The following is a 24,191-nucleotide window of genomic DNA, read 5'->3' as shown; positions in this document are numbered from 1 at the left end:
GTCTTCCACTGGAGCCATCTGCTGTAATCCCATTTTCCTGCCTATTCCCTATATTCTTTTGTATCACTTCTCCTCAAATACGTGCCAATTCCCTTTTAAATGATCTTATAGACTCTGACTCAAAGGTCAGTTGCCAGAAAGCATTCCATGTGCTAATAATCTGCTGTGTCCAAAAGTTCTTCTATAATTGCTACCTTTGTTCTTCTGATGATGATCCTCAGTGTATTCTCTCTTGTTCACCAACCAGTGGATGCAACTTTTCATAATTTTTGAATTTTTATAGATCCTCTTTAATCTTCTCTGTTCTGGTGAAAAAACCCCAATTTTTGAGCCTTTCATCATAACTATCTCTCTAGTTAGTCTTTGCTGTAAATTTTCCATGGTGTTACTCTCCTTTCTATAATGAACTGAAGTGCACATGATATGCCAATTGTGGCCTAACCACTGTCTCGTAGAAGTGGCAGCAATAGTCTGTTTTTTCAACAGTCATTTTAAAATGAACATTGTGCTGTGGGCTATTGATACTCAACTCTTGGGGTCTTCTGTGCGACTCTTCCTTGCTTAGAAATTCATTTAATTGCAATAGAAGTGGCTAGTAAATGGAACTGGTTTGAATCTGTCTCTACGTTGCAGAAAATGTTCCAGTCACATTGAGGGACCCTTATTATCAAATAGATCACTGATCATGTAAATCCTATTTCTTGCAGGAACTACCTCTTCAGGCTAAAACTGGAGGATCTGACATTAATCCAGGTGTGTGAAACCTGTTTGTTTTTGCTTTAGCAGGGATAATGTTTGATGTGAAACTAACATTTTGTCACAAGTAATCTGGTCAATGTACAAGAGTTTCAAAGAAAAGCAAGTGTCTACCCTTCTGCTTCTGATCTCCAAGTAGGTTCCTATACCAGAGACATTCCCAGTAATTTACGACAGCAGAATGAAAGGCTGAAACATGATTTTGAGGCACCAGTGAGCGTGTTCCAGCTTATTACTGGTACCATATTGATCACCATTAAGGGACCAGGGGCTGGATTTTAGTTCCAGGGTCCTGATCCCAATGCCGGGCCAGAAACTCAGAAGTGAACATGGTGGGACCCTGGAGGAGATTTTTGAGGAGGCAGCCTCTCTGGGAGCTCCATCCAATTAAGGATGATGGCAGGCTCTGCAGCTGGTAGGGCCGATGTGAGTGCTCAAGGCTGAGGACAGCTGGCAGCCCCACCCGGAGAGGTTGCTGCTGCTGATGTAGGTGGGAAAACGAGAGGGTGCCTCAAGATACAGGTGCCCTCTGAAGACTTTAGAAAGTTTAAAAATAAAATGTCGCCACAGCTGCCAGGCCATTATTGCAGAGGGGGAGCCGCTCCGCAGCAAGGGGTCCAGCCATAGCTGTGGACCTCTGGCACACGCGGCGCTGGTGGGGGGGTGGGTGGTGTGGGGGAATTAAAGGGGACCTCTGGCCCCCTGGCCTGCCAGCAGGAGGCAGCCTCCATCCATCTGCTGGGCTTCAGCCTCAGGCGAGGGCCTGTCTGCCATCTGGAAAATTCCAGATGATGTGTGATGAGTGCCCTCAATAGGCACTTTAATTGGTCTTAATTGCTACCCACCGCTGGCAGATGGATAGCCGTCACCCGCCACAGGAACAGCCTCACAGGAAAAAGGCTGGAGGTGAGAACGTGCAGGCAGCTAACACATAATTGCTGGCCACCCCTTATCTGGACCCGCCATCTTCGCAGAGTGAAGATCCAGCCCCAGGTGTCTATATTTCCTATTTTGATAGTAGCTTTCTGAGCGATCGCAATTGCATTTAGTTTTATAAAAACTTTACAGGTGTGCTGGTTCCTGGAGGAAATAGCAGAGCTTTAAAATCTTTAGGGTTAGCAATGTTTCCAAGGCTTTCTTTTGCTTTCATTCCATCAGTGTTTACACCTGCATGAATTTTGACTTAAACCAGCAATGCGGAAGCTAAAAGATTTATTGCAGTTAATGGCAATGCTGTGAAAGCTGCTGTCCATTAGATGGCAGGGTTTTTTCCACACTCATTCCTTTATGTAGATCTGTACAAGCTAAATTGAAATGAAACAAAATCATGACACATCAATGACTAGATTGGTACAATTGCATACTTATATCAATTGGTACAAGGATTTGAAAATTGAATAAAAATACTTTAAGTTTCAATTCCCCTACCTGACTACTGAACCAGAATGATACACAACATGGAAAATACTTTTTAAGATTAGTGAGCACAAGACAAGGATTAAATCTGGGACCTTCCTCATCTGCGTGACTGAAAACTACAATATATATATATATATAGAACAGTTATTCAGGACAGCAGCAGAAGAACTATACTGCTGTTTCCTTATGATCAAGGAAAGCAAGAAGTTCAATTTGTCACATTGGGTGCTGTTTGATAGAATCTGTGATTTATATTCCTATATCTGATGTTTTAGGCTGGATTATACATATACGGCCGAAGTTGGCAGTGGACGTAAACAATGGCGGTCCGTCCATGCGGACCGCACGTCGCGGAGCTGCCGCAATATTAAACATGGCGGCTCATTTAAATGGGGACCGCTGCCCCCCATGACGTGGAGGGGGTGGGCGGTCCATCCCTGGCAATGGCGTCAGCAGCCTTTGCGCAGGCGCTGACACCATTTATAAAGGGCTTCAAGCCCTATATTCAGTTGCAATATTTAAAGAAATAGTCATTTAAAATTGATTTGAAAAAATTAATTAAATGTTTCTAGCCCCTCTCCCACCCCCAAAATAATTATATAATTCATTCCTTGCCCTCTTTCCTTCCCCCCCTTCCCCCGGACCTAAATACTTACCTTGTGCACCTGACCTTCCTCCTCATCTCCCCCCAAATACATAAACTATGCACTTTACCCCTTCTCACCATCCCCTATCACCAATCGGATGAGTTTGACCCTGCTCCCCTCTCCTGCACTTAAAATCTTACCTGCTCCCCCTCCCCACCAGTGCTCTGCCTCGGTTCCCTGGCCAGGGACCCAAAGGTGCGGGAGTGCCGGCCACCGGCACCAAAATCGGAGCAGGATGGACGGCGGGAGTGGGTAAGTAATCAATTCATTTATTTAAATATATTTAAATGGGGCTCCCGTCACTGAGTGATGGGGGTACTGCCATGAGGCCTTGCCACCACCGGCAGTATCGGGCCGGGCCTTCCTGGCGTCTAGACCTGTGGCGTGCCTTTGTCGGAGGCGCCCCCCCACCATGACCCCTGATGTCAGGTGGGGGGGGGGGGGGCTGTAAAATTCAGCCCTTTGTTTCTCTTTGTTCACTTAATTCTGTATTTGACATGATGTAGTAGTTCAGGGATAGGCACCAACATGTTGCACCATGGACATTTGACAAAATTATTGACTCAGCCATAGATTTGGGGGAAATTTTATTTTATTTAGAGATACAGAACTGAAACAGGCCCTTTGGCCCACTGAGTCTGTGCCGACTATCAACCACCCATTTATACTAATCCGACATTAATCCCATATTTCCTACCACATCCCTACAATTCTCCTACCACCTACCTACACTAGGGACAATTTACAATGATCAATTTACCTATCAACCTGTAAGTCTTTGGCTGTGGGAGGAAACCGGAGCACCTGGCCACAGGGAGAACTTGCAAACTCCACAGAGGCAGTACCCAGAATCGAACCCGGGTCGCTGGAGCGGTGAGGCTGCGGTGCTAACCACTGTGCCGCAATTAATCTGTATATAAAGTGTACAACCAACCTAACTGCATCAAAACACAGTCCAATGTAAAATATATTTCTCCCTATTTAGTGAGATATCTGGCATTGTTTTTGCTTGCACGAGTAGTAGATATCTGCCCGCAGATATCTCTCTCCCTCTCTCTCTCTGTCTCTCCATTCTTGCATCTGTGCTGATGCATGCAAGGCGAAAAGCTTTGACAACATGCCTCTTTTTTCAGCAATACTCAAGAAATTGATGTGCTCTGAAAGGGTTTTCTGTCCACCCTCTGTATCTCAGTCACTATCTTCCAGACTCTGTATCAGATATATGAATGAATCTGGAGCCTGAATCTGTTGCTCCATACATTGCCTGAGGGTAGATGGAAAATGTGTTTTAATACCACTTTTGTAGTTCAGGTTTGTACTAATAGGTTTAAATACTCAGGGCCATATTAATATTTGCAGATAAATTATTTCTCTTCATGGTGCAAAGTTCACATTTTTTTGGGTTCATAATAATGCAGGAGCAGAAAAAGCCATTGTGGTCCATTGGCCTGTGTTAAAGGTAAATGAAAACATTCAAAATCTTGTACATAATCAAAATACTGCAGATGCTAGAAATCTGAAATAAAAACAAAAAATGCTGGAAATACTCAGCAAATCAGGCAGCATCTGTGTAGCGAGAAACAGAGTTAAGTGGGCAGGCAAAAAAAAATAGCAAGGGGTGCCATTCCTAACGTCGTTCAGGCCCCCTGTCATTTTGTCTGGGGCCAGCTGCCCCTGGTCAATTGAGGCTTTAAGTGGCCAAAATGGCCACTTAGGGCTTCTTCCCGTCTCCACTCCAATTTTGTGGAAGAGGTGGGGCCCGTCGCCAAGTGGAAACACCGCCAGGTGAGACCTGGTGGCTCCTAGTGGGGTCAGGTGGGGAGGGTCCTTCCTTTGGGTGAAATCCATGGCCCCCAGAGGGCCTTCCCAGTAGCGATGGCTTTGTTCACCACACCCCCCCGCCCCCCCAAGCATGACTTCCCCTCACCGTCACTAACACCCTTCCTGTACCCTGTCACTGGGCCTGCCTGACTGGTCCCGGCAACCCTGACGTCACTCACCTGTCTCGGGGTCTTCGATATCTTCTCCTCTGCAGGTCTCCTGCAGTACCAGCCACCGCTCCTTGTGGCGCTGCCGGTACTGCACTGCCGGTCCTCCAATTGACCGGCAGCTCTGTAGACAGGAGCTCGTCCTTTAAAGGTACGGCATCCCTGACAACGGGCAGTTAATTGGCTGCTCGCTGTTAAGTTGCAACAGGGGTTTGACGGAGTACCAAAGCAGTTTCTCACATGCTTTGTGGCCTGCCACCGGGACCCCCATCGCCAGAATAAAACCCGTCCCGAAATTTCAGGTCAATGACCTTGCTTCAGTGCTGGGAAAAGTTAGAGATGTAATTGGTTTCAAACAAGTGCAAGGAGGGTGGGTGGGAGGATACTCTACTCTTGTCCCTTATACACCTCATTTGTTCACTTTGCCATTGAACTATCTAGCAACCTCTTGAAATTACTGATTGCCCAGTGGTGATAGGTGAACGGACTTGGTGCGAGTAAAGACATGGGCAGCAGATTTTTGGATAACCTCAAGTATAGAGAGGATAAAAGGTGGGAGACTAGCCAGGAGTGCATTGGAATAGTCATGTCTATAAGTAACAAAGGCATGAATGAAGGTTTCAGCAGCAGATGTGCTGAGACAGGGGCAAAGTTAGGCAATGTTACGGAGGTGGAAATAGGCGGCCTTAGTGACGGTGCAGATATGTGGTCGGAAGCACATCTCGGGGTCAAATGTGGCACTAATGTTGCGAACAGACTGGTTTAGTTTCAGACAGTTGCCAGGGAGAATGGAGTTGGTAGCTGGGGAACAGTGTTTGGAGCAGGGATCGAAAACAATGGCTTCAGTCTTCCCGATATTTAATTAGGGGAAATTTCTGCTGATCCAATACTGGATGTTAAATAAGCAGTCTGAAAATTTAGCAAAAATGGAGGAGTCGAGGGTGGTGCTCGTGAGGTAGAGCTGAGAGTCATCAACGTACATGTGAAAACTAATGCTGCGCTTTCGGATGATGTTGCCTAGGGGCAGCATATAGATGAGAAATAGGAGGAGGCACCAAAGATAATGGTTATGGTGCAGGAGCAAGAAGAGAAGCCATTGTAAGTGACACTCTGGCTACAATTAGATAGATAAGAATGGAACCAGGTGACAGCAGTCCCACCCCACTGGACAACAGTGGAGAGGCGTTAGAGGAAGATGCTGTGGTCAAATGTGTCAAAGGCTGCAGATATGTCGAGAGCATGAGGAGGGATAACTTACCTTTATCACAGTCACATAGGATGTCATTTGTGGCTTTAAAGAGTCGTTTCGGAACAGTGACGGGTGGAAACCTGATTGGAGGGATTCAGATCTCGAGTATCAGAAAAGATGGACATGGATTTGGGAGATGACAACAAGAGGGAGAGAAAAGGGAGGTTGAAGACAAGGTAATAGTTTGCAAGGATGATGGAGTCAAGGATTGTTTTTTTGAGGAGAGGGGTGGTAATGGCAGATTTAAAGGAGAGAGGAACAACACCTGAAGAGAGAGAGAACCATTAACAGCTAACATGGGGACCAGTTGGGGTGTTGTGTGGTCAGCTGTTTACTGGGAATATAGTTGAGGGAGCAGGAGGTGGGGCTCAATGACAGGATGACCTCAGAGAGTGCATAAGGGGAGATAGGAGAGAAGCTAGAGAAAGATGCAAGTTCAGGGCTAGGGCAGGTGGAACTTTAGAGGAAGTTTGGTCTAGCGGGCTAATGGAAAGGAGGGATGTGGCAGGGGCAACTTATCTGCTGGTCTGGACCTTAGTGACAAAGAAGTCCATGAGCTTTTTGCACTTATTGTTGGAGGTGAGCGTGAAGGGGATGGGGGGAGGGGTTTAAGAAGATGGTTTGCAGTAGAGAAAAGAATCCAGGGATTACCTTTGAATTTCAGAATGGTTCTGGAATAGTCAACAGTTTTAACAGATGAGAGCAGGACCCAATAGTGCTTTTGTGGTCCAGCCAGATCTGGTGGTGGATGGCTAACCCAGTTGTCTGCCATATCCTTTCAAGTCTGCGTCCCTTGAACTTAAAGGAGTGGAGGTAAAGTGATATTTTGAATTATTCTCGGGTCACAAACTAACCAACTGAAAATAACTTACTGCATGTGCTATATGCAGGATACTTTTTTTTATCATGTAACGTCTGCAAAACTAATCTACTGCTGACTATAATAAAATTGAATTAGAAAAAAAAACAACTGAAGCACAGAAGTGTTTTTTTAAATGATAAATGTTCTAGCATTCCCATGATGGAAAATGGGCTAGGAAGCTGCAGTAAAGGCTTTATATCAGCTTCAAATCTCTTATTTAAGTTAACATATACAATTGAGAGAGAGTGCTCAAATTAGAAATAGACTGCCATTCCATGCTCTCTATTTATGAATGCACAATTTGAGTATTGCTGAAAATAGAGACATGTTGTTGAAGCTTTTCGTCTTGCACTGATTCAGGACAATCCACAAGAACACCAGTTGTAAGGGAAGACAACAACTTTATACTGTATGAGAAGAGAGTGCTGATTGGTTGGTTGGCAAGTGAATGCTGATTGGTAGAGGCATTGCCATGGAGAATGCCCCAAGTTACAGTGACTGACAGTTAACTGCCAAGCTTTGTTTGAAATTTAAACCAGGCAGCTTGACTCTGATTGGTCAAGGCATTGCTGTGAGGAATGAACCAGCAAATGGCTGTCAGTTATTTTGTTTAGTTGAAACACGCGCAATGTTTGTACATGTTCTTTCTGTCTACAAAGAACACGGCCCTGTGTATTAACATACATAGCCTCCATGACGTGCAAATGCGCCACACTGTGAGCCCTACTGACAATCTTAAATTGGTTGTCAGCATAATCCTGAGCATACTGAGGATCATTTAGTGAATGTTGTTCAATCGCGGAATCATATCTAATTTTGGACACTGTGTTTTAAGTTTTGCAAGCGCAGGCTGGTTGGGTATGGCCTGTATCTTGCCCGTTGCGAACAGTGGAAGGGACATATTGTTTGATACGATCCGCCAGTCTTTGGGACGTACGGCCTATATACTTAGCATCACACTGGCATTGAAATTCATATATCACATTATTCATTTGTGTGATAGGCAGGACGTCTTTTTGGCTTGACAGTAGCATCCTGTTAGTGGCGAACACTACACAGCAGGTCGTATCAAACATGATTCATTCCTCAAGGCAATGCCTTGACCAATCAGAGTCAAGCTGCCTGGTTTAAGTTTCAAACAAAGCTTGGCAGTTAACTGTCAGTCACCGTAAACTGGTGCATTCACCATGGCAAGGCCTGCAACAATCAGCACTCTCTTCTCGTACAGTATAAGTGGTTGTTTTCCCATATATTGGTATTCTTGCAGATTGTCCTGATGAGTGCAAGATGAAAAGCTTCGACAACATATCTCTATTTTCAGCAATACTCAAATTCTGTACTACCAAACGACTATTTAATTCACAATTGTACCTGCAGATACATAGAACATAGAACAGTACAGCACAGTACAGGCCCTTTGGCCCACGATGTTGTGCCGAACCTTTAACCTACTCTAAGATCAAACTAACTACCTACCCTTCATTCTACTATCGTCCATGTACCTATCCATGAGTCGCTTAAATGTCCCTAATGTATCTGCTTCTACTACCACCGCTGGCAGCGCATTCCACGCACCCACCACTCTCTGTGTAAAGAACCTACCTCTGACATCTCCCCGAAACCTTCATCCAATCACCTTAAAATTATGCCCCCTGGTGATAGCCCTTTCCACCCTGGGAAAAAGTCTCTGGCTATCCACTCTATGCCTCTCATCATCTTGTACCCCTCTATCAAGTCACCTCTCATCCTTCTTCGCTCCAATGAGAAAAGCCCTAGCTCCCTCAATCTTTCTTCGTAAGACATGCCCTCCAGTCCAGGCAGCATCCTGGTAAATCTCCTCTGCACCCTCTCTAAAGCTCCCACATCCTTCCCATAATGAGGCGACCAGAAGTGTGGTCAAACCAGGGCCTTATAGAGCTGCAGCATAACCTCACGGCTCTTAAACTCAATCCCCCTGTTAATGAAAGCCAACACACCATACGCCTTCTTAACAACCCTATCAACTTGGGTGGCAACTTTGAACGATCTATGGACATGGAGCCCAAGATCCCTCTGTTCCTCCACACTACCAAGAATCCTGTCTTTAAGCCTGTATTCTGCATTCAAATTCAACCTTCCAAAATGAATCACTTCACACTTTTCCAGGTTGAACTCCATCTGCCACTTCTCAGCCCAGCTCTGCATCCTGTCAATGTCCCGTTGCAACCTACAACAGCCTTCCACACTATCCACAACTCCAGCAACCTTCGTGTCATCGGCAAACTTGCTAACCCAGCCTTCCACTTCCTCATCCAAGTCATTTATAAAAATCACAAAGAGCAGAGGTCCCAGAACAGATCCCTGCGGAACACCACTGGTCACCGAGCTCCATGCTGAATACTTTCCATCTACTACCACCCTCTGACTTCTGTGGGCCAGCCAATTTTGTATCCAGACAGCCAACTTTCCCTGTATCCCATGCCTCCTCACTTTCTGAATGAGCCTATCATGGGGAACCTTATCAAACGCCTTGCTAAATTACATATACACCACATCCACTGCTCTTCCTTCATCAATGTGTTTTGTCACATCTTCAAAGGATTCAATAAGGCTGGTGAGGCATGACCTGCCCCTCACAAAGCCATGCTGACTGTCTCTAATCAAACCATGCTTTTCCAAATAATCATAAATCCTGTCTCTCAGAACCCTCTCCAATAATTTGCCCACTACCGACGTAAGACTGACTGGTCTATAATTCCCATGGTTATCCCTATTCCCTTTCTTGAACAAGGGAATAACATTTGCCACCCTCTAATCATCTGGTACTACTCCAGTGGACAGTGAGGACGCAAAGATCATCGCCAAAGGCGCGGCAATCTCTTCCCTCGCTTCCCGTAATATCCTTGGGTATATCCCGTCTGGCCCCGGGGACTTATCTGTCCTCATATCATTCAAAATTTCCAGCACATCCTCCCTCTTAACCTCAACCTGTTCGAGCATATCAGCCTGTTCCACGCTGTCCTCACAAACGACCAGGTCCCTCTCACTAGTGAATACTGAAGCAAAGTATTCATTTAGGACCTCCCCTACCTCCTCCGACTCCAGGCACAGGTTCCCTCCACTATCCCTGATCGGCCCTACCCTCACTCTGGCCATCCTCTTGTTCCTCACATAAGTGTAGAACGCCTTGGGATTTTCCTTATTCCTACCCGCCAAGACTTTTTCATGTCCCCTTCTAGCTCTCCTAAGTCCATTCTTCAGTTCCTTCCTGGCTACCTTGTAACCCTCAAGAGACCTGTCTGATCCTTGCTTCCTCAACCTTAAGTAAGCTTCCTTCTTCCTCTTGACTAGCTGTTCCACATCTCTTGTCATCCAAGGTTCCTTCACCCTACCATCCCTTCCTTGCCTCATCGGGACAAACCTATCCAGCAGTCGCAGCAAGTGCTCCTAAACAACCTCCACATTTCTGTCGTGCATTTCCCTGAGAACATCTGTTCCCAATTTATGCTCCCCAGTTCCTGCCTAATTGCATTGTAATTCCCCCTCCCCCAATTAAATATTTTCCCATCCCGTCTGCTCCTATCCCTCTCCATGACTATAGTAAAGGTCAGGGAGTTGTTTAGTTTTTTAGTTTAGAGATATAGCACTGAAACAGGCCCTTCGGCCCACCGAGTCTGTGCCGACCATCAACCACCCATTTATACTAATCCGACACTAATTCCATATCCCTGCCACATCCCCACCTGTCCCTATACTTCCCTACCACCTACCTATACTAGGGGCAATTGCTAATGGCCAATTTACCTATCAACCTGCAAGTCTTTGGCATGTGGGAGGAAACCGGAGCACCCGGAGGAAACCCACGCAGACACAGAGAGAACTTGCAAACTCCACACAGGCAGTACCCAGGATTGAACCCGGGTCGCTGGAGCTGTGAGGCTGCAGTGCTAACCACCGAGAGATCTGCCACCTGGCCTGGTTCGTTGCCAAGCACCAAATCCAACATAGCCTCCCCTCTAGTCGGCCTATCTACATATTGAGTCAGGAAACCTTCCTGGACACACCTGACAAAAACTGCTCCATCCAAACTATTTGCACTAAGGAGGTTCCAATCAATATTAGGGAAGTTGAAGTCACCCATGACAACAACCCTGTTACTTCTGCACCTTTCCAAAATCTGCCTCCCAATCTGTTCCTCTGTGTCTCTGTTGCTATTGGGGGGGTCTATAGAAGACTCCCAATAAAGTGACTGCTCCTTTCCTGTTTCTGACTTCTACCCATAATGACTCAGTAGACAAACCCTCCTCGACGACCTCCCTTTCTGCAGCTGTGATACTATCCCTGATTAACAATGCCACTCCCCCACCCATTTTACCTCCCTCCCTATTCCTTTTGAAACATCTAAACCCCGGAACATCCAACATCCATTCCTGCCCCTGTGATATCCCCGTCTCCGTAATGGCCACAACATCGTAGCTCCAAGTACTGATCCATGCTCTAAGTTCATCACCCTTATTCCTGACACTTCTTGCGTTAAAATAGACACACTTCAACCCATCATACTGGCTGCAACTTTGTCGTGTCAATTGTCTCACCTTCCTCACAGACTTTCTGCACTCGGTATCTGCCTGTTCAACAGCTACCCCATCCACTGATCCGTAGCTCCAGTTCCCATCCCCCTGCCAAACTAGTTTAAACCCTCCCGAAGAGCTCTCGCAAACCTCCTGCCCAGGATATTGGTGCCCCTCCAGTTCAGATGCAACCCGTCCTTCTTGTACAGGTCCCACCTTCCCCAGAAGGTATCCCAATGATCCACATATCTGAATCCCTCCCTCCTACACCAGTTCTGTAGCCACGTGTTCAGCTGCACTCGCTCCCTGTTTCTAGCCTCACTAGCACGTGGCACCGGTAACAAGCCTGAGATTACTACTCTGCTCGTCCTGCCTTTCAGCTTCCAACCTAACTCCCTATATTCGCTTTTCAGGTCCTCATCCCTTTTCCTAGCTATGTCATTGGTACCGATATGTACCACAACCTCTGGCTGCTCCCCCTCCCCCTTAAGAATCCTGTAGACTCGATCCGAGACATCCCTGACCCTGGCACCTGGGAGACAACATACCATCCGGGAGTCTCGTTCGCGACCACAGAATCTCCTGTCTGTTCCTCTGACCATTGAATCTCCTATCACTATCGCTCTCCTATTCTCCCCGCTTCCCTTCTGAGCCACTGAGCCAGGCTCAGTGCCAGAGACCTGGCCACTGTGGCTTTCCCCTGGTATGTCCCCCCCCACAACTGTATCCAAAACGGTATACTTATTATTGAGGGGAACGGCCACAGGGGATCTCTGCACTGTGCGCCTATTCCCTTTCCCTCCCCTGACGGTCACCCAGCTACCTTTATCCTGTAACTTAGGTGTCACTACTTCCCTATAACTGCTCTCTATCACCCCCTCAGCATCCTGAATAATCCGAAGTTCATCCAGCTCCAGCTCCAGTTCCCTAACGCGGTCTGTGAGAAGCTGGAGTTGGGTGCACTTCTCACAGGTGAAGTCAGCAGGGACACAAGTGGTGACCCTCACCTCCCACATCCTGCAAGAGGAGCATGCAACTGCCCTAGCTTCCACCCCCTCCGCACTAAATTGACAACAGAGATTAAAAAAAAAGGAGACCCTTACCTTACCAAACCCTCCACACAAGAGTCCTTTTTTTTTGGTTAGAGGAGGAGGATGGGTGGGAGACACTACACGTGTAGTGTTTCGGGTTTAGCCACTGCCCGAATATATAAGTTTACTTACCCAGCAGTCCCCGTGTCCGCCGAAACAAAAGGTAACTTAATTTAAACTGAAACTCACCTTCCCAGCTGCCACCTCGCTCGCACTATCGCTGCTTCAAATATTGTGATATGACATTTTTGTACTGCTTCTCTTTCCTCCTATCTATGCCCTCGCCACCATTTTTATAATTACCTCTCCTAAGTCTATTCTTTTACACCAATCCTTTTACTTCTTCAATTTTTGTCACCTAATCATTATTTATTGATTACTCTTAGCTTGTGACTATCTACAGTCTTTCTGGTGTCCTGCATTGTGACTTAAGGCCCTTCTCCTAGGTTTCTTAATGTGAAGGTAATTGTAAGAGTTGTACACCTTATTGTGGCCAGCTCAAGACAGTTATGGACTGATGGCTAAAGAAAAAGGGAGAAAATAACTGATAAAATTTGGATTGGAAAAAGAACCTTTATTAGCACAGGAATGGCTCATTTTACATGTTAGAAATGAATCTTAGGTTTCTGATGTATATAAATCTCGATTTTTACATCTTTAATAACCTTAAAACTTCCCAATACTAAATCATTGAACATGGTTTGATAGCAACAAATTTCAAGAGTATTTGTTGCTTGGGAACCAAAGCAGCTGGTGCAGATGTGTGGTAAGGGTACACACAAGGAACAAATGTAACACATGTTTTCTCCAGTTTCTAGACAGGCTCATACAAACAGTGTAGTTTTCACTCATCGATGCTCATGCAGAAGTTACTACTGGTCCCAGGTAGGTACAAACCATATGCCTCAAAGCGAGCCCAAGACTAAGGGGCATATTGTGCAGGTGACAATTACAGCCAATAAGGCTAAGATATTGGCTGATATGGTCTCAAAAGAGCTGTACAGGATCAAGCATTCCTACAGCCAACAGTAGCTTCATAGGCAGATTTATAATGTTTTGTGAAATAAAGAATTTATCAATAGTTTGATCCAACTCATCACTTCCTGTGAGACGGTGCCAGTGTTGGTGTACAGAAAAATAGGGTGCCCTGAATTAATTCGATCATTTTGAATCATTTTAAGCTGGCAACTATAAAAGAGCTGCTCAGATGGGGCTCTTTTACTGATCAATGTGTTTTAGTAGCTGTTAGCCAGTCTGCTGGCTGCAACACATAGTGATAGTGGAGCTTTCCATCTCAAGGGACAATAAAGCAGGTAGGACCAGAATTTCCCTCCAGAGCTGCACTTCATCTTGCTCTGCCTTATCTTAAACTGGAAGTTAAGGAAATAACTATGGTTTAGATTGTGACCTGAATAAATCTATTAAAGAATGGGATAAATCAATATTGCTGTTTATGTTAGTCCAAATTCCTTAGTTTCTTTAAGAAAAATCTGCCAAAATGTCTGTTTGATTGTATAATTTCATGTGCTTCCTAATTTAAAGCTGGTTGTTGGGGTGTAAGTCCAGGGAGAATACTTCTGTTTTAAAGTACTCTCACAACGTGTTTTAACAATGCATAATTATAAGCTTTTCCTTAGCGTTTAAAATTAAACTCTGAAATCCTTTCCTCAAGGCCACTCAAGTGATGCTTCTGGCATGGAGGAACCATCTGTGTCCCAAGTAGCCCCATTCTTGTGCTCCAATTTGAGACCAGCCTGGGAGCCAATCCTTAGGTGCCCCAACCAGGGAGAATACACTGTACCAATGTATCAAGCACACCCAGCTGGTGGCATGGTTTTTCAGTGTCAGGTGGCTCTAGGTTGGCTCTTAGGCCTGTGCTAAGTTGTGACCTTTTCCTCTTTAGGCACATGTTTACTCAATTCAGTCAATGGTGGAGAGATTTATGTGAAATGTTTGGGGGGAGGGGAAATTTTATGTTCTCCCCACATGGCAGGTTTGGAGGTGGGGAGAGCATAAAATCAGGTGGGATGGTGGCAGGGGTGGGGGTTTCCTGCCACCATCCTGCCTCTGCCAAAATTTAGTCTGGGGCGGGAAGGCCTGTGAACAGCCTTCTTTCCCCGCCATTACCAATTGAAGTCCGTAACTGGGTAATCAACCCCCAATTTAGGGCCTCTTCCTGCCCCAGCTGCAATTAGCCATGCAGTGGGCGGCCCTGTCGCCACACAGGAAGCACACCACAAAGGGAGATTTGCTAGTGCTGTTAGGGAGGGTTTAAACTAAATTGTCTGGAGGATGGGAACCTGAGAGGGAGCTCAGATTGGAGGGAAGCAAAACTGGTAACTTGTCAGGCGTGGGAACCAGGAGCATGTGTCAAAGAGGAATACTGAGGTGCACAAAATACTGAGGGCGATAGATAGTACTAGAGTAGGGAATAGTAAATTATTAGGGGGGGTTAGAGAAAGGGAGAAAGTAATAAAGTCTGAATCAGGGTTAATGTTCATGTATGTGAATGTAGACCAAGTGTGGTTAATAAGACTGTTGAGTTACAGGCGCAGATTGCCACGTGGAAGTATGATGTTGTGGTTATAACAGAGACTTGGCTCAAAGAAGGGTAGGAATGGGTGTTAAATATTCCTGGATACAAGGTGTTCAGGAAAGATCGGAAAGGGAAAAAAGGGGGAGGGGTGGTGGTGTTGATTAAGGAGAGCATTGCAGTGCTGGAGAAAAAGGATGTCCCAGAGGGGTCAAGGGCAGAATCAATTTGGCTAGAACTAAGGAGCAAAAAAGGTGCGGTTACATTGCTTGGTGTTATCTATAGGCCACCAGCTAGTGGGAAGGATGTAGAGGAAAAAAATTGCAAGGAAATTACAGAGAGGTGCAAAAATTATAGGGTAGTTATAATGGGGGACTTTAATTATCCAAACACAGACTGGGATAGAAGTAGTGTAAAGGGCAGTGAGTGGCAAGAGTTCCTAGAGTGTGTTCAGGAAATTTTTTTATAACATATGTTGTGAGTCCAATGAGAAAGGAGGCGCTACTAGACCTGGTTCTTGGGAATGATGAGGTGGGCCAAGTGGATCAAGTATCAAGAGCATTTAGGGGATAGTGATCATTGTATCATAAGGTTTAGGCCAACTATGGAAAAAGACAAAGAGCAATCCAGAGTAAGAATAATTAACTGGGGAAGGCCAACTTCAATGGGGTAAGAATGGAGCTAGGGCAAATAAGTTGGAGTCAGAAGCTGGCTTGAAAACCGGTAGATGAACGCTGGGGTACCTTCAAAGAAGAGATAGTTTGGGCACAGTCAAGGTATGGTCCCTCAAAGGCAAAAGTAGGCAAACAAATCCAAAGCTCCCTGGATGCCAAAAGAGGTAGAGATTAAGATAAAGAAGAAAAAGTGTGCTTATGACAGAAGCCAGGTAGAAAATACTATTGAGAACCAGGCTTAATATAGAAGGTCCAGAGGGGAAGTGAAAAAAATAAGGGAAGCAAAAAGAGAGCATGAAAAGAGACTGGCAGCTGGAATTAAAGGAAATCCCAAAGTTTTCTATAGACATATAAATAGTGAGAGGGTTGTAAGAGGAGTGAGGCCGATTAGGGACCAGAAAGGGGATTTACGCTTGGAGGCATAGCTGAGGTATTAAATGAATACTTTGCATCTGTCTTTACCAAGGAAGAAGATGCAACCCAGGCAATGGTGAAAGAGGAGGTAATTCAGACACTAGATGGTTTTGAAATTGATAAAGCGGACGTATTAGATAGGCTGTCCGTACTTAGAGAGGATAGAGCTCCAGGACTGGATGAGATGTATCCAGGGATACTGAGGGAAGTGAGGGTGGAAATCACGGAGGCACTGGCCATAATTTTTCAGTTTTCCTTAGACTCGGGGGTGGTGCCAGAGAGAATTGCAAACGTTACACCATTCTTCAAAAAAGGGTGTATAGATGAGCCCAGCAACTGCAGGCCAGTCACTTTAACTTCGGTGGTGGGGAAACTTCTAGAAAAAATAATTTGGGACAAAATCAATAGTCACATGGACAAATGCAAGTTAATTAAGGAAAGCCAGCCTGAATTTCTTAAGGGAAAATGATGTTTAACTAACTTGCTGGAGTTTTTTGAGGCAGTAACTGAGAGGGATGATGAGGGCAATGCTGTTGATGTGGTGAACATGGACTTTCAAAAGGCATTTGATACAGTGCCACACAACAGACTTGTGAGCAAACTTGTAGCTCACGGAATAAAAGGAATGGTAGCAACATGGATACGAAATTGGGTGAGTGACAGGAAACAAAAAGTAGTGGTTAATGGATGTTTTTCGGGCTGGAAGAAAGTTTGTAGTGGAGCTCCCCAGGGATCAATGTTGGGACCCTTGCTTTTCCTGATATAAATGACCTAGACCTTGGTGTACAGGGCGCAATTTCAAAGTTTGCAGATGATACAAAACTTGGAAGCATTGTGAACTATGAGGGAGGCTAATGTAGAACTCCAAAGGACATAGACAAGTTGGTGGAATGGGCAGACAGGTGGCAGATGAAATTCAATGCAGAGAAATGTGAAGTGATTCATTTTGGTAGGAAGAACATGAAGAGATAATATAAAACAAAGGGTACAATTCTAAAGGGGGTGCAGGAGCAGAGGGACTTGGGGATATATGTGCATAAGTCATTGAAGTTGGTAGGACAGGCTGAGAGAGTGGTTAATAAAGCATACAGTATCCTGGGCTTTATTAATAGGGGTATAGAGTACAAGAGCAAGGAAGTTATGTTGAACTTGTATAAGACACGAGTTCAGCCTCAACTGGAGTATTGCATCCTGCTCTGGAGCTGCACTGGAGGAAAGACATGAGGGCATTGGAGAGAGTACAGAAAAAATTCTTGAGAATGGTTCCAGGGATGCAGAACTTCAGTTATGATGATAGATTGGAGAAGATAGGACTGTTTTTCTTGGAGAAGCGAAGGCTGAGAGGTGATTTAATAGAGTTATTCAAAATCATGAGGAGTCTGGACAGAGTATTCAGAGAGAAACAGTTGCCACTTGTGAAAGGATCGAAAATGAGGGGGCGTAGATTTAAAGTAATGGGTAAGAGAAGCAAAAGTAACATGAGGAAAAACTTTTTCACGCAGCAAGTGGTTAAGTTCTAGAATGTATCTAGAATGTGGTGGAGGCAGATTCAATTGAAGCATTCAAAAGGGAATTAGACAGTTATAAGAAAAGGAAGAATGTGCAGGGTTATGGTGAGAAGGTGGGGGAATGGAACTGAGGGAATTGCTCTTTGCGAGCCAGTATGGACACAATGGGCCGAATGGCTTCCTTCTGCTCTGTACTGATTCTGTGATTCAGTAATTCTGAAAATCGTGTGGGCTGCTTCCTGGCTCCAGGGTAGGGTGTCCCTTGTTCAAAGGCAGTTAGTGCCTGAACGAGGGACTTGGCATTGGGAAAGGAGGGGCCTCACTGAGGATCATTCCCCCCCACTTCCCCTCCCCCGCGACCTCCACTTGCCTTCCTCCGCGACCCCCACTTTGCAAGACCCTTCCCGCCCTGGCCCACCTGAGACCTGGCTCCAGCGATGCTCCTCTGGCTCCAGGACAGTCACCTCCAGCAGCAGCCACTGCCTCAGTGGTGGCACTGAAGCTGCTGGCCTCTGATTGACCTGCAGCTCTCCAAGGGCGGGACTTCCAGCAACGGTCTCCTAGATCCAATGGAAGGCCTGGTGCTGTCCGCTTACCTACCTGTTTGGCACTAAATTCGATGAGCCTTGCAGAAAAGAGGTGAGCGGGGATTTTGGAGTAGTGTCTCCCGATGTCAAGATCCCAGCCGCCAGGATAAAATTGCCACGGTGAAGTTGAATTCAGTCCTTGGTGAGGGTTTTGCATCCTGATGCGTGTGAGGCCTGTACTGCATAAAGTACTCTAAGTGATTATAATTGTGTATATAAATGTTTATTTAGAGAGTGAGCCTATAACATGCTGGTTGTGAGGTGGAAATTGAAACAAATTATCACCTATGTTTGTAGTTATGCTGCATTTTAGATGTTCTATTCAATCCTTCTATGGCATAATGGATGACAAATAACTAATTTTATAAATATATGTGTGCTGTGCATTCCACCCTCCCATAAGTACCATTTCTTACAAAACAACTTGTACATTCAGTGCAGACTGGCTGGTGAGAACCACTGCAGTACTGATGACAAAGAAAATAAATTACAAGAGATAGAGACAGAAGCCTAAAAAAATAATCTGCACAGATGTAATGATCTTCTGAGAATTAATTCAGGTGTGATGCTCCTGATTCAGTTGAGTGGCGGGAGGGGGAAAGGAGCTCACAGAACTGAGTATCTTCAGAATCAAACTTTTACTGTGCATCAAAACAACATTTCAGGTGTAGTAAAATCAATAATGGTAGTGATTTAAGAGGCAGTTTCTGACATTTGCAAATAATGGTATGTCTTATAATAATTATTAAGTGATATAAATGGCAGCTTTAAGTGTGCAATTTATGCATTTATTTAATTGTACCCTTACTTGGTTTGGTCTGTGTCATGTCTACAAGCCTGGTATGGGGCTGAGCTGAAATGCAAACCACATAAAGTTCAGTGAGGGCAGTAGGGTTTGGAGAGATGAGCAGTAAAATGCAAGCCATCTCAATGTCACAGAGCAAACAGATGGAACATTAGTTGGCTTCCATTTTTTTTTCATCCTTCCAGTAACTTTTAACATTGACAAGGCATGAAAATACAGAAATGGGGAAAATAACACATACCTACATACTGAATTTGTAGCATCTTGATTTAAAAAAAAGCAACGTTGTGAAGAGAACAAGATTGCCAACAGGAAGCATTATGTTTTCAAAGATATAGGGACCTCAAAGTGATGTGATCAGTTTCAATGTCCAAGATATTGCAGTATTTTTTATGGTATTGCCGAGTTGGAAGTGAACTGTCAGCATGTTATTGAAAGCTTATTCTTGATGCCAATTACATTTTATGTATTCAGTAATTCAAACAGCTGCTGAGTCCACAGGGTAGCCACTTCCAGCAGTCACTGGAGTGCTGCCATTTCAATTTGTACAGCACACGCTGTGCCACAGGCCTCATTCCATAGAGCCCAGTTCTCAGTTTATAGGACCCTGTGTACAGTAGCTGCAGTAAATCAGCCTTGTCAGATTGGGACCAAAATTCAATTCAGAAAGCTGATGAGTATGCAATGTTTCTATTTTAAAAAAAAACCTTACAGTTGGCATGCTCTTAATCACCTCAATAAATGTATACATAAAAATGTTTTTGTGATTGGGATTTCTTTTGGTAAATCTCACTGTACAATTTCAGACATATAACATCTATGTATTTTGGTACTTTAGCCAAGACTGAGAAATGTAATGTGTTTTTGGCCTTATTGTACAATGATTGTTTCATTTAAACTCTGTGTTAACATACAAATTAGTGGTGAACTGCCTTGCACTGGCACCTTCCTTATTCCTACTGGAGACCATAACCTTAAAAGAAATTTAAAAAAATACAACTATATATCTTTGAGCTTCTGCAAGTTGAGTTCTCCCCTCCTCTCCTGAAGGTACTGACCTGCTGAGATACAATTCCCTGGGGCAACAGACAGCCTCCAGCACCTCAGGTGGGTGGCCATTCCTGTGTAGACCTAGAGAATGTGTCAGCAGGCTGTTCAATCAGAGGAGGTACCTTTCGAAAGTACATACAACTGGACTTTCCAGCAGTGGTCATTGGGTAGTGGTCAGGAGCAGGAAGTCCGACTGTTTTTTTTTCAACCCCTAGCCATGGGTGCTGAGGCCCTGAATACAGTGCGTACTTTATTTTAAAATTATGAAATGGTGCAAAAATGGTCAAGTGTTTTAGAGGCTCTATCAAACAGCCTCATCTATTTTTTGAAATGGTCAGAATATTTGGTTCCTTAGCGCCGTTAGTTGCGGCACTATGGGTGCTGGTTTAGGTGAAAAATGGTGGCTGCGATGCCCTCACCCACTTCTGATGTGGTGCGCACCAAATGCCTGTTGTTGAGGGGTTTAGTGTGGGCGTTACCAGAATGTGCCGGAAGTATGCAGAGTAGGCAGATCATGATGACAGTTAGCGTGTAACGCTGATTTGATGCTCGACTGCATTTTCGACCGTCTTGCTCTAGTTAATGCCCTCTCTCTCTTAAAAATGCTCAACAGTGTTCAGCAGCACAAGGGACCCCCCTCCCTCTCAGCAGGAGGCCTTTCTCATCTAGGGTCTTCAGGGAGCACTTCTTCTACCAGCACCCAAGCCAGGAGCACTGTACTCAGCAGCTGTGCTTCACCAAAGAGGTGGTCACAAAACTGTGCCAGTTCCTCCACCTGGACTTGCAGCCTCAGAGCAGGGTGAGGACGGTGCTGCCAGTGGCCCTCAAGGTGACTGTAGCATTGAATGTTTTCGCCAGTTAATCCTTCTAGGCTGGAACAGGCGCCATAGGAAATACCGTTCAGTTCACCAGCCATCATTGCATCTGGGAGGTCACATAGGCCATAGAGGAGAGTTCATCATCATCTCTCTGAATGGAGAAAAGCAGGTGGAGTGTGCATGTGGCTTTCCCAGGATAGAAGGCTTCCCAATGGTGTAGGGTGCCATCGACTGCACACAAATGGCTTTGCAGGTGCCGCATCTCATTGGGAAATGTACTGAAACCTCAAAGGATACCACTCAAAATGTAGTTGGTGTGTGACCACATCTAGTACACCATTGCTGGTGAATGCCTGTTATCTGGTTAGCAGTCATGATTTGTTCATCCTGCACCAGTCTGCTGCTCCAGCAATCTTTCAACCACAATGTCCACCAGAGGGTGGCTACTCAGCAACAATGGCTATCCAGTGTACACCTAGTTGATGACTCTATTTGTGATCCCACCACACTTGCCCATTACTCATGTAATGAGACGAGCAGCAACAAGGAACATCATAGAGCAGATGATCATTGTGCTGATGCAACAGATTCCCTGCCTGGGAGGAGTCCTCCAGTACTCACTGGCGCAGGTGGCCCGATTCGTGGTGCTCTGTGCATTCTCCACAACCAGGCTATCATTAAGGCACACCCTTGACACCATGGGTTAGGCAAGCACCTGAGGAAGAAGGGGAAGAGAGGATGCAGCCCGCACATCCATGTTCCAGACAGGCACATCATCAGACTCCGATTCCCCTTAATGAATCCCGAGATCCCTGTTGTTCAACAGTTCCTCATCTTACCATCCCTCTGTGACGGACATTCACTCCATCCTCTTGGCCACAATACAAAATAAAAGCCTCCATAAAGCAACCATTCCATGCCAACTTTATCCAACAATACATCTAATACTCCATACAATACTCAACTAATCTCCTGTGGTTAAGTGAGTGGGTAACAAGATGGCAGATGGACTATAATGTAGCGAAGTATGAAGTTATTCACTTTGGTCATAAGAATAGAAAAGCAGAATATTTTTTAAAATGTGTGAAACTTGTAAGTGTTGATATTTAAAGAGACTTGGCTGTGTTTGTACAAGGAACGCAGGAAGTTAGCATGCAGGTAGCACACGCAATTACGAAGGCAAATGGCATGTTGGCCTTTATTACAAGGGGATTGGAATACAGGAATAAAGAAGTCTTGCTACAATTGTATGGGGTTTTGGTGAGACCACATCTGGAGTACTCTGTGCAGTTTTGGTCTCCACATTTAAGAAAGGATATACTTGCATTGGAGGTGGTATAGCGAAGGTTCACTAAATTGGTTCCTGGGATGAGGAGGTTATCCGATGATGAGAGGCTGAGTAAATTGGGTCTATATTCTCTGGAGTTTAGAAGAATGAGAGGCAATCTCATTTAAACATACAAGATTCTGAAAGGGCCGGATAGGGTAGACAGAGAGATTGTTTCCGCTGGTCAAAGAAACTAAAACACGGGGCACAGTAATGCAGAGACCCAGGGCACATGAGTTCGAATCCCACCGCAGCAGAAGGTGGAATTTGAATTCAATTAATAAATCTGGAATTAAAAGCTAGTCTAATGATGGCCATGAAACCATTGTCGATTGTAGTAAAAACCCATCTGGTTCACGAATGTCCTTTAAGGAACGAAATCTGCTGTCTTTACCTGGTCTGGCCTACCTGTGACACCAGACTCACAACAATGTGGATGACTTTAAATGCCCTCTAAAATGGCCTGGCAAGCCATTTAGTTGTAACAAACTGCTAGAAAGTCAATAAGGAATGAAACCAGATGGACCACCTGGCATCGACCTAGGCACCTGAAACGACAACGGCAAACCCAGCCCTGTCGACCCTGCAAAGTCCTCCTTACTAACATCTGGGGGCTTGTGCTGAAGTTGGGAGAGCTGTCCCACAGACTAGTCAAATAACAGTCTGACATAGTCATACTCATGGAATCATATCTTACAGACAATGTCTGAGACACGCCATCGCCATCCACGGGTATGTCCTGTTTCACCGTCAGGACAGACACAGCAGAGATGGTGGCACAGTGGAATACAGTCATCAAGGAGTTGAGAATCCTCAACATTGACTCCAAACCCCATGATGTCTGATGGCATCAGGTCAAATATGGGCAAGGAAACCTCCCCCACTCAGCTGATGAATCACTACTCCTCCATGTTGAACACCATTGGAACTATTGGAAAAAATTCTGAGGGACAGGATTAATCTCCACTCGGAGAGGCAGGAAATAATCAGGGATAATCAGCACGGCTTTGTCAGGGGGAGATTGTGTCTAACTAACTTGATTGAATTTTTCGAGGAGGTGACTAGATGTGCAGATGAGGGCAAAGCAGTTGATGTAGTCTACATGGACTTCAGTAAGGCTTTTGATAAGGTCCCGCATGGGAGATTGGTTAAGAAGGTAAGAGCCCATGGGATCCAGGGCAATTTGGCAAATTGGATCCAAAATTGGCTTAGTGGCAGGAAACAGAGGGTAATGGGCTCGGGTTGTTTTTGCGATTGGTGTACCACAGGGATCGGTGCAGGGACCCTTGCTGTTTGTAGTGTACGTTAATGATTTAGACGTGAATATAGGAGGTATGATAAGTAAGTTCGCAGATGACCTGAAAATTGGTGGTGTCGTAAGTAGTGAGGAGGAAAGCCTGGATTACAGGATGATATAGATGGGTTGGTAAGATGGGCGGAGCTGTGGCAAATGGAATTTAATCCTGAGAAGTGTGAGGTGATGCATTTTGGGAGGACTAACAAGGCAAGGGAATATACAATGGATGGTAGGACCCTAGGAAGTACAGAGAGTCAGAGGGACCTTGGTGAACTTGTCCATAGATCACTGAAGGCAGCAGCACAGATAGATAAGGTGGTTCGGAAGGCATATGGGATACTTGCCTTTATTAGTCAAGGCATAGAATAAAAGAGTAGGGAGGTTATGATGGAGCAGTATAAAAAGCTAGTTAGGCCAAAGCTGGAGTACTGTGTACAGTTCTGGTCACCACACTATAGGAAGGATGTGATTGCACTGGAGAGGGTGCAGAGGAGATTCACCAGGATGTTGCCTGGGCTGGAGCATTTCAGCTATGAAGAGAGACTGAAAAGGCTAGGATTGTTTTCCTTAGAACAGAGATGGATGGGGGGGGGACATGATTGAGGTATACAAAATT

At 45.1% G+C, this 24,191-nt stretch overlaps 1 protein-coding gene across 2 annotated transcripts in view; it reads left to right on the top strand.

The window, feature by feature from the left end:
* The window catches only part of sema5a (sema domain, seven thrombospondin repeats (type 1 and type 1-like), transmembrane domain (TM) and short cytoplasmic domain, (semaphorin) 5A), a 333,948-nt gene that overhangs the window by 161,995 nt on the left and 147,762 nt on the right, over window positions 1–24,191 (top strand). For both annotated transcript variants that reach the window (XM_068010212.1, XM_068010220.1), the window contains one exon: window positions 708–753. In XM_068010212.1, coding sequence (XP_067866313.1) covers window positions 708–753 — 46 coding nt within the window. The remainder of the gene's footprint in view (window positions 1–707; window positions 754–24,191) is intronic.

This window comes from Heterodontus francisci, chromosome 2, assembly GCF_036365525.1.
Source record: "Heterodontus francisci isolate sHetFra1 chromosome 2, sHetFra1.hap1, whole genome shotgun sequence".
Taxonomy (NCBI): domain Eukaryota; kingdom Metazoa; phylum Chordata; class Chondrichthyes; order Heterodontiformes; family Heterodontidae; genus Heterodontus; species Heterodontus francisci.
This window is presented reverse-complemented; position numbering and strand designations above follow the sequence as displayed.